This window comes from Leptonychotes weddellii, chromosome 6 (assembly GCF_054177405.1).
Source record: "Leptonychotes weddellii isolate Sample4059 chromosome 6, ASM5417740v2, whole genome shotgun sequence".
Classification (NCBI taxonomy): domain Eukaryota; kingdom Metazoa; phylum Chordata; class Mammalia; order Carnivora; family Phocidae; genus Leptonychotes; species Leptonychotes weddellii.
Genome location: NC_138374.1, coordinates 42,798,635 through 42,814,809, shown reverse-complemented (window position 1 = coordinate 42,814,809; position 16,175 = coordinate 42,798,635). Strand labels below are relative to the sequence as shown.

Here is a 16,175-nt window from a genome sequence, read left to right as displayed (position 1 = left end):
AGATGGTTTGCTGCTAGTAGACCTGCCTTATAAGAAACACTAAAAGTCCTTCAAGCTGAAATGAAAGATACCGAGCAGGAACTCAAATCCACATGAAGAAAGAAAAGACGTTGGTAAAGGTAACTGCTTAGGTAAACATAAACATTACTATTAATATAGATTTGTAGCTCTTTTTTTTTTCCTGTATGATTTGAAGACGACACCAAACAACATTGTTTTGAAAGCTCTAGCCAAAGCAATTAGGCAAGAAAAGGAAAAAGCATACAAATTAGAAATAAGTAAAACTTTCTATTCACAGATGACATGATCTTATGTAGAAAATTATAAATCATATCTACACTAAAACTAGTAGAGCTAATAAATGAATTGGGCAGAGTTGCAGGATATAGGATATATGATCAAAATACAAAAAGCAGCTGTGTTTCTATATAGTAGCAGTGAACAATCTGAAAATGAAATTGAGATCCTATTTATAGGGTACCTGGGTCCTCAGTGGGTTAAGCATCTGCCTTCGGCTCAGGTCAGGATCTCAGGGTCCTGGAATCGAGCCCCGCATCAGGTTCCCTGCTCAGTGGGGAGTCTGCTTCTCCTCCCCCTCCCCCCCTTGCCCCTGCTTATGCTCTCTTTCTTTCTCAAATGAGTAAAATTTCTTTTTAAAAAGGTCCTATTTATAATAATATCAAAAAGAACAAAATATTTAAGGATAAATTTAAGTTAGTGTAAGACTTGTACACTGAAAAAAAATACAAAACATCCTGTGCTCATGGATTAGAAGACTTAGTATTGTTGACATGGCATATAGTCTGCAAATTGATCTACAGATTCAATCTAATCCCTATAAAAATTCCAGCTACCTTTTTGCAGACTTGGACAAGCTGATTCTAAAATGCATATGGAATTGCAAGGGCCTGGTCCCAAACAGACAAAAAAAGTGTTGGAAAAAGTCAGAGATCTCACACTTCTTAATTTCAAAAACTTAAGCTACAATATAAAGCTACAGTAATTCAAATAATGTGATACTGGCATAAAGATAGACACATGGATGGGACAGAATTGAGAAACCTAAACATCTGTGCTTAATTGATTTTTGACAAGGGTGCCAGAACCATTTGATGGGGAAGGAATATTCTCTTCAACAAATAATGCAGGAACAACTGAATATGCACAAGCATAAGAATGAAGTTGGATCCCCACCTCACACCATATACAAAAGGTAATTCAAAATAGATCAGAGAACTAAATGAAACAGCTAATGCTATAAAAATCTTAGAAGAAAACAGGAATAAATATTCATGACCTTGGATTTGGCAATGGATTCTTAGATATGACACCAAAAGCATAAGCAACAACAAAAAAATAGATAAATTGGGCTTCATCAAAATTAAAACTATTGTATTTCAAGGTACAAGAAAGTAAAAAGACAACCTACAGAATGGGAGAAAATATTTGTAAATCGTATATCTGATAAAAGCCTAGTATCCACAATACATATAGAACTCTTACCACTCAACAACAGAAAGACAACACAATTTTAAAAATGGGCAAAGGAGGGATGCCTGGGTGGCTCAGTCGGTTAAGCGTCTGCCATTGGCTCAGGTCATGATCCCAGAGTTCTGGGATGGAGTCCCACATCGGGCTCCTTGCTCAGTGGGAGCCTGCTTCTTCCTCTCCCCTCCCCCCTGCTCATGCGCGCTCTCTCTCTCTCTGATAAATAAAATCTTTAAAAAAAAAAAATGGGCAAAGGACTTGAATAGACCTTTCTCCAAAAAAGACAAATGGCCAAGAAACGCAAGATGCTCATCATCATCAGGCAAATGCAACTTAAAACCACAATGAGTTACCACTTCACACCTAGTATGATGGCTATAATCAGAAAGACAGATGGTGAAGATGTGGAAAAACTAAAACCCTTACGTACACAGTGTTAGCGGGAGTGTAAAATGGTATAGCGCTGTGCAAACACAGTTTGATGGTTCTTTAGAAACTTAAACGTAGAATCACTATTTGACTCAGCAATTCCATCCCTAGTTAGAGACCCAAGAGAAATGAAAACATGTTTACACAAAAACTTGTACCTAAATATTCATAGCATTTATAGCATTATTCATAATAGCCAGAAAGTGCAAACAATCCAAATGTCCATCAGTTGATGCATGAGTAAAATGTGGCATATCCATCCAATAGAATATTACTCGGCTATAAAAGGGAATGAAGTACTGATACAGTCTACAATATGGATGAAACCTGAAAACATTGTGCTCAGTGGGAAAAAAATTTGACACAAAGGCTACGTATTGAATGATTCCATTTATATGAAATGTCCAGAATAGGCGAGTCCATAGAGATAGAAATATTAGTGGTTTCCAAGGGGTGGTGGGAGGGGAATGGGAAGTGACTGCTTATAGGTACAGGGTTTCTTTGGGGGGGTGATGAAAATGTTCTGGAATTAGCGTACAACTATGTGAAGCCACTGAATTTGTGCAGTTTAAAATGATTAAAATTCTGAAATTTATGTTGTGTGAATTTTACCTCAATAGAATACTTTTAAAAACTGCACACAAATTTGCACACATATCCCCTGGGGGATCTCACCGAAATGTAGATTCTGATGCGGGATCTCTGGGTTGGGCCCCAAATTCTGGATTCCTGCCAGGCTCCCAGGTGACGCTACTGCTGCTCATCTGTGGCCACATTTTGAGTGGGGAGGCTACTCTGAGGGCCCTTGCGCTGTGTCACCTTAACCTGGGCCTCAGGTGCCTCAGCTCTGAGCCCACTCCCGCCCTGTCTGCCCCCATAAATAGGGAGGGCAGCCCCACAGGCCGCCTGAGGTCTCCCCATCTGCGCCCGCAGGAGGACCTGGGCCTCAGGGCCTGGGAGTAGATGGAGAAGGGGCTGTGGCTAGAGGGGTCACTGCCAGCAGACACGGGGGGCCAGGGGAGCAGCTTTTATTTTGCACCAAGCTGAGGAAGGCAGGCCCGGAGGCACGGCTGTGTCCTCGGAGGAGAGCTGTCCCACAGGTGGGTCACTTCCAGGTGCTGGGCAGCTCAGGCTCCGGGGCTCCAAAGCGATCTGAAAGAGAGGGGGCAGCTCGGGAGTGCTGCACGCCCCTCCCCGAGCCCGGAACTCCTATGCCAGGGAACACGGCACGGGGAGGGCGCAGGGGGCAACCCCCTCCGACGCCCCATCAGAGGGCTCTGTGGTGGCGCAGGACGGGTTCCCTGCAAGGGACCCGGGAGGAGCCCCGGAGCTCTGAGGCGGGCACACGGCCAGAGGAGGCGGCGGCTCTGCGTCCCGGCCAGTGCTAGGCCAGACCCACGGGAACTGCACCAGCCCTTCCAGAAGCCCTGACCAGATGCCGGGCTGCAGCGCCCCCAGGCGGGGGTGGGGGCACAGAACTCGCTGGGTGAGCTGGGGGATGCCTCCCCACTCGGCCCCTGGAGGAGCCGAGGCCTCTCCCGCTTGTCCAGGCCACACCTGTGCGGTGGTGGGCAGCCATCCCCAGCCCGAGCTGTCCCCTCCGCTGCGTGAGCCGCTCACCGTCTCCGAGGAGGTCGGGGGCGGGGACCCAGGGCCCGGGGGGAAGGTTCCAGGCCAGTTCCTCCAGCTGAGCCAGCAAGCCTTTCACTTCTGCCTCCAGGTGCTCCACTGTCTTCTCCACCGTCTAGAACAAGAGAGACGGGAGCGGGGCGTGGGGGGAGCGAGGGACAGGAGGAGTAGGGCACGAGAGTGGTGCCATGTCTTGCTTCAAGAGCCACATCCTAAGGGACACCTGGCAGCCCAGTGGGCGCAGCAGGGAGAGAACTGAGTGCCAGTTCTGAATTTGTGCGGCCTCTCAGGTCCCCAGATGACAGAATCCGAGGGCTTCACTCTCTAAGGCCGCTCCTGGCTCTGGCACGAAGCGACGCACTCCCTCAGTCACACAGTCAGGCGCGGAGCAACCCTGGGATTCCTTTGTCCCTTTCCGGACTTCACTGGGAGCCCACATTCTTTTTGTCGCCCCGCCCCCTGGTGGCCACTCTGCCAAATGACAGGTTTGGGATTTTGAAACGTTCTTTAGTCCGCGTCCGCGTTCCTATCTTCTTCCTGAATGAACCCCTTTAGCAGTCTGGTGAAACCTACAGACCCCTTCTCAGAAACACACTTTAACCAAAAAAAAATTAAGCATATAGGATTTCCACGGACCCCAACTGCGTTAAAACCTTATTCAAGTACTAAATATTAAATCTTTGATGTAAAAATGTATGTATTAATTAACTCATTAAATAACATGATCTAACATCAGGTCTAACAACTACTGTAATTTTGACATGCTGATTAGGATGAATGATACGTTGATATATTCACAACCACTATAATGGGATGAAATTATCTGTGATTTCTACTGAGAACAAAGTCACAGTACTGGTAATACTACATGGTTTGTTGTCTACTTATAATGAATGGGAATGCTAAATTTCAGTTAAAGGTTTGTGAAAGTAAAGTGTAAATCTTTACAGACCCCAGTGTTACAAACCATGGCTGTGTAACAAAACCCAGTGACTGAATGTCCACCGTCTCGGTGTGTAATGACGTGGAGATCTCGAGCTGGATGGAAGCAAGGTCCCTGCAGAGGCAGAGTCTGTTGAGGGCTGGTGAGCTTTACAGCCCTGGCAGGGCAGGGACATGTTTCACACGGTGGCCAGGGAGCAGGATTGGCCTGGATTTCCTCCCATTTTCCAAAGCAAGCTTCTCCTGAGCCCTAGAAAGCTACCAGCCTGGCAGGTGGTCCTGAAACTGCGTGTCCTCCCAAGTCACCCTGATTACCTCCTCTATGACGTCTAAACGGTTGTGGACAGCCATGTGTCTGTCACACCCTGCGTTCCAGGCCGGGTCTCCACGGGAGGGCACAAAGGGCTCAGCAGCTGTGGGAAAACAAGCCTTGTCACCATTTCCTATACACTAGAGACCCCTGCAAAGCACTGGGCTCCACGAGGTGGGTCCTGAAAACAGTCACAAAGAGAAGGAAAGGGAGGCTGAGTGTGGGTCAGGGTGTGAGGATGGGGCTGCCCCAGTCACTCACTTGTCTCTATATGGCCCCGGTCACCTCCATAGCCAGGTGGGCTTCTTCAAGGAGGTGCTGCCTGAACTCTGTAAGGTAAGGAAGGGGGGAAGTGTTCCCGCCGGACAGAATGGCATGTGCAAAGAGGGAAAGGCATAAAATGGCATGGTTCTGTGCCCAAACCCTCAGGGGGGTTGGGGTGGCTGGAAAGTACAGGGCGGACGGGAGGAGAGTGAGCATGGACACAAAGCCGGCTGCCCCAATAAACAAACCTTATTTGGGGGTTTATTTCAACAGAAGAGTCACATGGTCATATACGAATTCTTTTACATACAGAGAATGGATTGGAGGGATTTGTCTGTGAAGGCAGGGAGTTATTGCAGTAGTCAGTGTAAGAAGTTATGAGGCAAGGCAGTGCAGTAGGAGTAGTGGATGGAGGAGGAGGAGATATTTTAGCCATCGCATTGACGTTGGTGACTAGTTAGTAATATCAGACATTGGATGAGTAGTTACTGTGTACCACATAGTACGCTAAACACATGTGTGAACTCAATCAACCTTTACAACCACCTATTTAAGATCCCCAGTTGATGCACAGAGGGATGAAATGCTATGTCCAGCGTCACACAGTGAGTAAGTGGAAAGCCTGAGGTTCATCCTGTTCGGCTCTTGGTTCAACACTTTTCTCCCCAACATTGGTTCCTCCTTGGTTCTTCTGGCACCAACCAGTCCTCACACCAGAAGTCTCAGGGCCCTGGTTCTGAGCTCAGGTTTCAGTGTTGGCGGCCCCGAGACGCCTATAGGGCATCAGAGTTGGCTGGAACCTTGGAGAACCCTGACGCTCAGGAAGAAGGCTACTGCCCCCAAAACGAAGCGAAGCAAAGAGCTTCACTGAGGATGAGGCGGTCAGCATGGGCTAAAGCAGCAGGGAAGTCTAGCGAGATAAGGATGGAAAGACAGAGCAATGAGAAAGTCATTGCTAAATCCCACCCCACCATTGTTCGCGGAGTAGTGAAGGCAAAGCAGAGTCTAGATGCCGTGAGACGAGAGGGAAAGAGAGGTCCAAAGGTAGAAACTGGGATCCTGGGAAGCTTGGCTGTGAAGGAAGGGAGATCAGATCACATTGTCTACAGAATGTTTCTTGTTGTTGTTTCTGTTCTTTGAAGAAACAACCACACTGACGGCCTGAAGGACAGTAGAGCTGAGGAGAGGACAGGCTGGGAACCCAGCAGTGTGTGGGGGGGGGGGTTGGGGGGGGCAGAAGCAGTGCTTGAAGGAGCGGGAGGGGGGCAGCAGAATTGGTAAAGGCAGACCTCTCCTCAGAGGGCCAAGAAGTGGAGTGAGTTCTCACCTGCTGGCCTCTCTTCACTCTGTAAAGGAAGAGGGGAATCATTGGCTGGAAATGCATGTTGGCTTACGAAAGAGGAAGCTAGTTGTGAAGCTTTCAGGAATTCTGTGTGTGGAGCTATTAAACACAGCCATGAAAATGGGAGGCACGGTGAGAGTATTTACATCATGGAAACCAGCAAATGACTTGTTTTTGTCTTCATCTTTGTTTTTGCGAGCCACTTTATCAACAGACCACTGGGGAGGGACCTCGAATACAGAGAGGGCTTCAAAAGGAGGTGAAGAGAAGGACCCCACACCAGGGGGAACGCTGGAAGCCAGTCCCCCAGCGAGCCGCCGAGCAGGCTGGGTACAGAGTGGCCAGGACAGGGGGCTGGATGGAGTGGAAGCTGGGGGTTTGACAGTGTGGGGGAGAGCAAGGGAGCAAAGGATTGATGATTTGACCAGCATGGAGTTAAGGGGATGAGCTCTGGAGTCTAGCTTGGATAAGGAAGGAAAGGGGGCCAGTAAGAGGGCCAATAAACTGGGAGAAATGGAGGGGCTGACAGGACTGGAGGTCTTGGTAAGATGATGGAGTAACAGAAGGAATGAATGGTGACAGACATTGCAGTTTCAGCTCTGAGAGGTGGAGCAGCTTCCTAGTGACAATATCAAGGTTGTGGTCATGGATGTGGGCATCTGAGGCAGAGTGGGGGCAAGAATTATTGGACTTGATCTATCTAGGTGCAAAACTGTTGTAACTCTAAGACCCTGGTGTTGGCTGGGTTGCCCAAGGGGACATACAGAATCACCCAGAAGGCTGGCAGATCTTGAGGTAAGGACAGAGATGGCGAGCCATTTTGCTGGTGATGAACGCATAACTCTGGGAGGTTGAATGACCTGCCCAAGGTCACATGGTCAGCAAATGACTGGACCCCAATCACCCTGGCCCTCTCTTGACCCCACCTCAGCAAGTTGGCCTTCCAGAGCTCTGCCAGAACCTCCCACACACACACACAATCCTGAGATATTCCTGTTCCAACTCTATCTGGGTCCCAACTCTTCGATGTAGGGATGAGAACCAAGAGCAGAGACAAAACTTCCTTCCACTATGAGCATCTTTTATGGAGAGCAATTTGTTTCTATATTCTCCTTTTCATTATTTCCCTCCACTGAACTTCGAAAAGCCTCTTCAAAAGACAATGGTCTTGTTGACTTTGGGGAGGGGGCAGACATGACAGTGGTACTTTGGTTATTTTTTCCATCTATGTGTGGCTGGAATGAGTACTGGTTGTTTTTAAAAGGGAGTCTTTTAGAGATCCATACTGAAATACCTAGAGATGAAATGCTAGGATGTCTTGGGTTCACATCAAAGTAATCCAGGCCCGGGAGTGGGAGGAGACATGGGTAGCCAAACAGGATTGGCCAAGATGGATAATTGTTGAAACTGAGTGATGGGGACATGCGAGTTCATTCCACTCCTCTCTCTACTCTTGTATATATGATTTGAAATGTTCCATAATAAAAGCCAGTTGTCTGATGGGGTTGTTAGCAAAAAGCAGAAGCCATCGTGGGCCGCATGCGTGGATGGGAAATGTTCAGGATGAGGGCGGGGGCGGCCTGAGGGACCCCACCTGGAGGGCTGTGCTCCATTCTGGGCCTTTGAGAGACAGAAGCAGGGCTAGAGGCAGCTGTGGTGAAGGGACTCGGAAGCTTGACTTGTTTGTCTCAGCTGAAAGAACTGGGGAGTCCAGCTGAGAAAGGAAGGACTCCCTGGGGGCAAGAAGAGCTGCTCTCACCCACAGGGAGGGCTGTCCGTGAAAAGGGGGTCTGCCCAGTGGGGGTGTGGGTCCACACACACCCCTCTGGCCCAGGCTCTCCCCGGAGCCACGCCTGCCCTCTCCCAGACCCAGCCTGGGCGGGAGGAAGTAGTCTGACCTGGCTGGCCAAGGGTGAGGCTCTGCCAGCCCTGTAAGTCATGAACAACATGAGTCTACTCCCCTCCGCGGGCCTAAAACATCCTGTTTTCGACATGTCTGCAATGAGGTCTAACTTGGCTCCAAAACCCCTCCAGGGAAAAGGACTGGCTGAGGTTGCTCTCCGCATCGCACAGCGCGAATCCCTCACATCTGGACAGGACTGCGTCCTGGGCTCCGCAGCACCAGTGTCCGTGAGCTCATCCGAGGGAGGAAGCCGGGGCGGGGCCCTCACTCTGAGCCCGCACTGCTGCTCCCTCAGCCAGCCGGGCCCTCACCCCTGCACTGACCTCTCCACGCAAAGGGCCGGAAACACCCAGGAGACCCCCGTTCTCGCCTTGCCTGGCCACGAATCGCCGTGGGCCTGTGGGAAACTTTCCTCTCCTCGCTGAGCCTCTGCCGCCCCCTTGCTAACACGGGGTGGGGAGGCCTGATGCACTGCCCCCCCAGGTAGTCCATGCGGGATGCCGGTCTGTCTTGCTGAGTTGCTTCTTGGACCAGAAGCGCCCACAAGGCACGAGCTGGCTGTCTTCCATGTCTTTGAGCTCCTCCGTGGGAAGGGGCTCAGGGTGATGCCTGCTTCACGGGGTTGTTGGGGTGCTCACGAGTGGGGAAAGCTGCAGCGTGGCCGTGAGCGTGCTTGAGGAGCCAAGGCTGTGGTTCTCCATGTTCCCTTCCTTCCTGTGCTCCCGCCCTTCCCCGGCCAGTTGGGAAATGGACCTTCTTGGAGGCCGGGTTGTTTTCCCTGGCCCAGCTCCCACTCAGGGCCTATGTGCACCCTGGATGGCGGCCATGGGTGGAACACAGTGCTCTGGTGAGAGCAGCCTGCGGTGGAGGCCGGAGGCCCCGCGGAGGTGCTGGGCTCACTTCTCCAGTTAAAGAGACATGGCCACCGGGTCCCCATCCTCTGAGGCGGGAAGTACGGCCTCTCCCCCATAAAGGCATAGGAGACCTTTTGTATCTGGGGCTTAAACACTAAGAAAGCACGTACAAGTCAAGTGATTTCTGTGACAACACGTAATTTCTCAGAGGCGACCCTGAAAATTGCCGTGACTTCTGAATCATCGAAGACACTCCACTTTGACCAGTGATGTTTGTCACTTAAGGGTTAACTGTATTTGACCACATACAATATAACAGAATAATAAAATTTACCACATACAATATTTGTATTAAAATTTGTGATTCATTTAAAACCATCAGTGGTTTTTAAACTTATTTTTTAAAGCAGAATACTATTTTCAATTACATGAAGACCTCCAATAATGTGGAACTGCTCTGCTAAACCAAGAGAGAGAACCTTGAGCCCCTCAAGAAAGAGCTCAGATTCTGAAGCACGTCTTGGTTTTGTTTTGGGAGAGACACATCCTCCTGTCTTCCTTGGATCTGAGTCTTGCTGATCACTCTGAGAGCACATCAATGTCATTCCAGTACATTCAGTATCTGATTGTGGTAGGTAAGCTGGGCTACTATCGCAAAGGGCCCCCTCAACTTTGCACGCGTTTATTTTTTTTCTCATGTATGAGTTCAGAGGTAGACTGCAAAAGCCCACAAGGTGGAGGAGGTCTAAGAAGCCAACCAGAATGAACCTCTCTCGGTGTGCCGTGAAAAGCTCACAAGGCTTGGTGTTAGAGATGCAGTCCCACCTCCGGGCTTACTGATGGTGCTCTTTGTCCCTCCTGCAGATAATGAGGGATCGCCCCACCAGGTCTACTTTGCAGGACTGCTGTGTTTGCTACTTTGCACGATTCAAGGGAATCATGCACGTGAAGATGCCTCGGAACAGCCAAGTGATGTGCAAATGCCCTATGGGGCAGCCACCAGGGGAGCTGAAGATGGAGCAAGGCAGAGATTGCTCCCCAGGGCTCCCCCTCTCCACATGGAGCCAATTCTCTGCTGGATCACTTCAACCAGGTCTCAGGATGAGACGCATCTATTCTAGGAATAAACCTCTACAAGGGCCCAAGGGATGTTTGGGAGGAACTTCTCCAACAAGGACACAGAGGGCTCAGTGCTGACCCGGCTCTCTGTGCTCTCTTAGAAGCCAGTCCCCTCACTGGACTCTGTTTCTTCACCTTTACAACAGGCATAACCATACTTTATATTGGAAGTTACTATGGATTAGTGATCACTCATGATGTACCAAGCTTTCTGCTGAGTGCTTGTGTACATTATCTCATTTGATCTATTAAGAGCTCAGTACTCTTACCTCCCTTTTTTACAAATTAGGAAACCAAAGATCAAAGAGATTGAATAACATGCCCAAGATTACACAGCTACTAGGCCGTAGGGATGGGATTTGAATCCTCCCTGCCCAACACGGTCTATACTGTGCACTAGCTGTGATGTGACCCTTTGTAAGTTAAGGGCCTCCTATCTTGGGGTCTCAGCTGCCTCCTGTGTAAGAGGGAGAAACTTAGCATGTCTGACTCCATGTTGCTTCTATTTCCCTTGCCACTGTGACCTGTAGCTTAGAAACTTCTGCTTTGCCCTGCACATAGGCATGTTAATCATTAAAGGAATTTTGCTTACAACCAAGACTTACAAAAACCGCTTTCTTACCCGAAACCTACCTCACTGGAGGAGGCACAGAAGTATGTACAGAGTTGACTATGCTATGTTTAAGATTTACAGGAACGATGTGACCAGATTCCTACACGCAAAGATCAACTGACCAAGGACAAAGAAGTTACACAACCTTTTCCTTTTTTTAAAAAGACTTATTTATTTATATTAGACAGAGAGAGAGTGGGGGTGGCGGGGCAGAGGGAGAGACAGAATCTCAAGCAGACTCCCGAGTGCAGAGCTCGACACAGGGCTCAATCCCAGGACCCTGAGATCACCACCTGAGCCGAAATCCAGAGTCAGATGCTTAACCTACTGAGCTACCCAGACGCTTCGACAGGACCTTTTTCAATGCAGACATCAGTCATCTTTTGACTCCAATCCCCTCCCACTTCCCCCTCTTCCTAACATAAAAGAAGCTCAACTCTCATCCTCAGACAGGTTGTTCTCTGGGACAATAGTCCACCATCTCTTCGTTTTGCTGGCTTTCCCAATAAAGTCACCTTCCTACCCCAACTTCTTGCCTCTTAACTTACCGGCCTGTCATTCGGCGAGCAAACAAACTTGGACACAGTTACAAAATGAGGGGTTGGACAGGAATGGGGCCAAGGGGATCCGTTCACATGACATCTTTGCAGCTGTCTTGGGGCCCCCCAAGAGCCCAAATGTGTGCCTTGGATCAAACTGTCTTTAAGTGGTTCACTCCCACAATATCCATTTGTGTAAGAAGAATGCCATGACCCTCACAACAGCCCTTCAGCCTCTTCCTCTTTCACTCGAAGCAGAAAGCAGAATCCCCATGGAAGACAGATGGCCATGGGGACTTGGTAGGCAGTGAGAGCACGCCCAAAGGCCCCCAAGGCATGGGTGACAATTGGTAAAAGGACCAGGCTCTAGGACTTGAGACCCCTCTGATAGGAAAACAGGAAAGGAACTCAGCAGAAATCTTAATTTTTAAAAAGGGCTCTATAAGTATCACAAGCAGTTTGCTTCCATCAATACATAAAGAGTTTTTACAGACCAACACAGTACCACAATTGAGAAGTCTAAGACAATTCGCAAGAATTTGTAGAAATGACCTATATGCATTTAAAGAAAAAGCCCAACTTCAGTAGTAATCAAAGCAACAAACCATCTTAACGTATTCTTGCATAACAGCAGATGTTTCTAGATCTAACTACCAGTTTATAGACAATACGGGGGAAAGAAGAACATTTAGAAGACTCCTGGCAGATACAGTCAGCTGAAATCTAATGTGGAGAACTTTATAGAACAAACAGCCCAGTTGCTTCCACAAATACATTTTAAGGAAAAGAGGGGGAAGAGAACTTACATATTAAAAGAAACGTAACTGGGGGCACCTGGGTGGCTCAGTTGGTTAAGCGACTGCCTTCGGCTCAGGTCATGATCCTGGAGTCCCGGGATCGAGTCCCGCATCGGGCTCCCTGCTCGGCAGGGAGTCTGCTTCTCCCTCTGACCCTCCCCCCTCTCATGCTCTCTCTCTCTATCTCATTCTCTCTCAAATAAATAAATAAAATCTTAAAAAAAAAAAAAAAGAAACGTAACTGAAATATCAGCCAAAAGCAATGTGTGTACCTTATTTGGATAAAACAAAGCCAAATGTAACAACATGACATAATTAGGGACATTTAAACATTGGTTGGATATTTGATGATATTAAGAAATTATTGTCCAGGGGCACCTGGGTGGCTCAGTCAGTTGGGCGTCTGACTCTTAATTTCGGTTCAGGTCGTGGTCTTGGGGTCGCAGGATCAAACCCTGCATCAGGGTCTGCGCTCAGTGGGGAGTCTGCTTGAGATTTTCTCCCTCTCCCTCTGTCCCTCCCCCTGCTCGCTCTCAAATAAATAAATCTTTTAAAAAAGAAACTATCGTCCATTTTTTAGGGTGTGATAATGGTACTGTAGGTATGTTTATTAAAAGATTATTTATCTTTGGGGCACCTGGCTGACTCATTTGGGAGAGCATGTGACTCTTGATCTTGGGGTCTTGGGGTCATTGAGTTTGAGCCCCACACTGGGTATACACATTACTTAAATAAATAAAACTTAAAAAGAAAAGATTACTTATCTTTTAGAGATACTTAAGGAAATGTTTATGGATGAAAATATATGATGCCTGGAATTTCCTTTAAGATTATTGGAGGGAGGAGAGAGAATGCGGGTGACAAAGGAAACAAGACTGGCCACGAATCAGTATCGCTGAAGCGGGGTAGGAGGTACATGGGGGTTCACCATGCTCTTTTGTCTTTACATCTGAGAGATTTCATAATCAAAAGTTAAGAAAAACAATGGTAAATTGTCTGAAGTCTGAAAGATTCTACATAAAAATATGTGAACTCTGGGTGAGATTACATTAACTTTCCCCCTTTTAAAAAAATCTGTAGCAAGGAGCGTGCATAATCAGAAAGGAAGTAATGTTTGAAAAGGGTTTTAAATTAAAGTGTATATACCAGTCACGACTAAAGGGGCCACAGAAAGTGGGCGGCAGCCAACTCTTCCCTCTAGGGGAGCACAGACTGGGCTTTGTGCCCTCAACTCCTGGAGGTGGGGACTCAGGGAGGAGGGGCGGGGGGAGGAAGGGGGGAAAGTAGGGGGAAAGAAGGACCTGCACTGTGGGTTCTGTGCTGAGCACAGTCCCAGCCACACCTCACACAGCCTGTGAGGAGGCGGTTGTTGGTCCTCCGTAATTAATAGGTGGGGAAACTGAGGTTCAGAGAGATCAATGAAGCTGAGGGGATGAGAAGGGGAGCCAACCTGCTGAATTCCATGCTGGGGACTTCTTTCACTCAATTCCTGCAGCCAGCTCTCTGGAGTGGGTATCATTTTCCCCAGCTTACAGAGAAGGAAACAGTCTCCCAGAGGCAAGGCGACTCACCCAAGAAACTCAGCCAGGGGCTGCCCAGGATCAGCACTGGCCTCCACCCTGCCCCTGGGCACTCACTCCCACAGTGGGCTGTGTCCTGAAAGGCCCCGGGGCGGGAGGCTTCCGTCCTAGGGGCAGGGCACTTCACCTGTGTGATTCACATCCTCTGGCTCTGGGCTGATGGGTGAGCAGCCTGGCAGGGGCAAGGGCCCCCCTGAGGGAGTAGGAGGCCTGGATGCCTGGTGAGGCCTCTGGCTCGGAACCCCTGGGGAGACCTGAGCCTTCCCCTCACCTATATTGCTGGGATGAGCACCAGCTGCCACTAGCTGAGGACTGCATGAGACTCTGGGTAAATGCGAGTGTGGCTTATAAACTGTGAAGTACCACACGATGTGCAGAGTCTCGGGGTGGTGCAGTGAGCATCTGTGTGCAAGAAGTCTCTCTGCAGGGCGCCTGGGTGGCTCAGTTGGTTAAGCGACTGCCTTCTGCTCAGGTCATGATCCTGGAGTCCTGGGATCGAGCCCTACATCGGGCTCCCCCTCCTCAGCGGGGAGCCTGCTTCTCCCTCTCCCTGCCACTCCCTCTCCCTGCCTGTGCTCTCTCTCTCTCCCTCTGTCAAATAAATAAATAAATAAATAAATAAGGCTCTCTGCAGCCGCCCCATCTGAGCCTCACCTGAGAAGGACCAGCACTAGGCTGTTGTCAGGGGAGGGGAGAGCGGACGGTGCAAGGCAAGGCCCCCAGCGGGGTGGAGAACCAGAGGGCCTCTCCCTCCTGCACCCCAAGCTCCCCAACCCCCCATCACCCAAGGCAGCTCAGGCCCTCAGGGAAGATCTCTGGAAGCAGGGAGACTGGCCGCCGCACCCAGACCGCAGAGCCCTCCGGGCCGGCCAGAGGGCAGGTGAAGCCGTGGCCTTTCTCCTGGGGTCGCCTGCCTGCCCGCTGGCCGTGCTGGTCCAGGCCTGGGTCATCGCCTGCCGGAACTCAGCTTCTAAGGCAGTGCCCGTAACCCCAGGCCTGAGGGCCTCTGCAGGCCCTCTGGAGGCAGCTGGCCCCGGGGTACTGGGGGGATGTGTGCCCACCCTGCAGACTTAACCTCCCTCCCTGCGATCCTTGCCTCCTCTCTCTCTCCTCGGGGCGTCGGGTCTCCCCACTCTTTCTCTACCTTTCGGTCGCTTTCACGTCTCTGTTCAATCCCCCCCCTCCCTGGCCCGTCCCCCCTTCTCCAGCTCTCTGCTCTCCCTCCGGCTCGGTTCCACCCCCGGCCCGCCCGGCCCGGCCCCACTCACCGGCGGCGCGGAGCAGGGCGAGCCCGGCCAGCGCGCAGAGCAGGGGCCGCATGCTGCCGGCCGGCCGAGCGCAGCGCAGCGTCTGCCCCCGGGGCCCGCGCCGGCCCGCCCGCAGGAAATGCTCGCCGCCCGAGCCAAAATTCCTGGGCGGCTCCGGGCTCTCGGGCTCGCGCGATCCGCCCCCTCCGGAGACCCCGCGGGCGGAGGGGTCGGCGTGCCAGCCTGGGCGCCTCCCCAGCCGGGCCCCCCGCCCTCCCCGGGCGCCGGAGAGCGGGAGGGGGCGAGACCTGGGCTCCGGGCCACCGCTCCCCTCGCCCCGGCGTTCAGGAGCCCATTTCACAGACCAGCACACTGAAGCGCCTTCCTCCGGGTCACCCACAACTCCGGCCCCGGACCTGCACCCCGAGCGCACCGAGTGTGGAAGCTTTTCCCCGTCCACCTACGAATAGGTCATTAATTCCATCGGGCAGTGTCTGGCCCTGAGAGAGGGACGCAGAGGTGGTGTCTGCCGTTTACAGAAACTTCCTGTTCTGCTACCGGGGTCCCAGCAATGTTAAAAGATACTTTAAGGACTCCTGGGTGGCTCAGTCGTTAAGTGTCTGCCTGGGGCTCGGGTCATGATCCCAGGGTCCTGGGATCCAGCCCCACATCGGGCTTCCTGCTCGGCGGGAAGCCTGCTTCTCCCTCTCTCACTCCCCCTGCTTGTGCTGCCTCTCTCGCTGTGTCTCTCTCTGTTAAATAAATAAATAAATAAATAAATACCTTAAAAAATACTTTTTTCTATTTTCCCTTTTTTTCCATATTCTGATTATTAATCCAGCACCTGTGATGTATGTTGGCAATGTTTCCTTCCATTCTTCCACGGTCTTTAACTTTCTTTGCAGTGTCTTTCATTATACAGAAGTTTTCGATATTTAGGTGACCAAGTCTCTCAGTCTGTTCTTTTACGGCTTCTAGGTTTTACAACTTTTATGATTCCTCGCATCAAGACTATAAAAATACTTTCCAATACCTTTGCCAACTAGCATAAAGCATTTGTTAAGGTATAATCTCTGATCCATCTAGAATTTTTACATGGTTGCAAAGAAAGAGTCAAAC

General features: G+C 50.2%; 1 protein-coding gene across 1 annotated transcript; it reads right to left on the bottom strand.

Annotated features, from left to right (window-relative positions):
* Positions 1 to 2,288: 2,288 nt before the first annotated feature.
* Positions 2,289 to 15,319, bottom strand: PLAC9 (placenta associated 9). The gene is made up of 4 exons (XM_081824009.1): positions 15,078 to 15,319; positions 4,804 to 4,901; positions 3,538 to 3,661; positions 2,289 to 3,069 (listed from the first exon to the last, which is right to left on the bottom strand). Exons 1-4 carry the CDS (start codon positions 15,127 to 15,129, stop codon positions 3,023 to 3,025), a joined length of 321 nt encoding a protein of 106 aa, XP_081680135.1. The 5' UTR covers positions 15,130 to 15,319; the 3' UTR covers positions 2,289 to 3,022.
* Positions 15,320 to 16,175: the final 856 nt, after the last annotated feature.

What these genes read in the sequence shown, in the direction of transcription:
- PLAC9 (XM_081824009.1), bottom strand. Translation starts at nt 15,129, where the DNA reads ATGCGGCCCCTGCTCTGCGCGCTGGCCGGGCTCGCCCTGCTCCGCGCC. An exon ending in CGCCCTGCTCCGCGCCGCCG is followed by an intron (nt 4,902 to 15,077) that starts GTGAGTGGGGCC and finishes GTTTTCCCACAG; the next exon opens with CTGCTGAGCCCTTTGTGCCC. An exon ending in GTTTAGACGTCATAGAGGAG is followed by an intron (nt 3,662 to 4,803) that starts GTAATCAGGGTG and finishes CTCTTGTTCTAG; the next exon opens with ACGGTGGAGAAGACAGTGGA.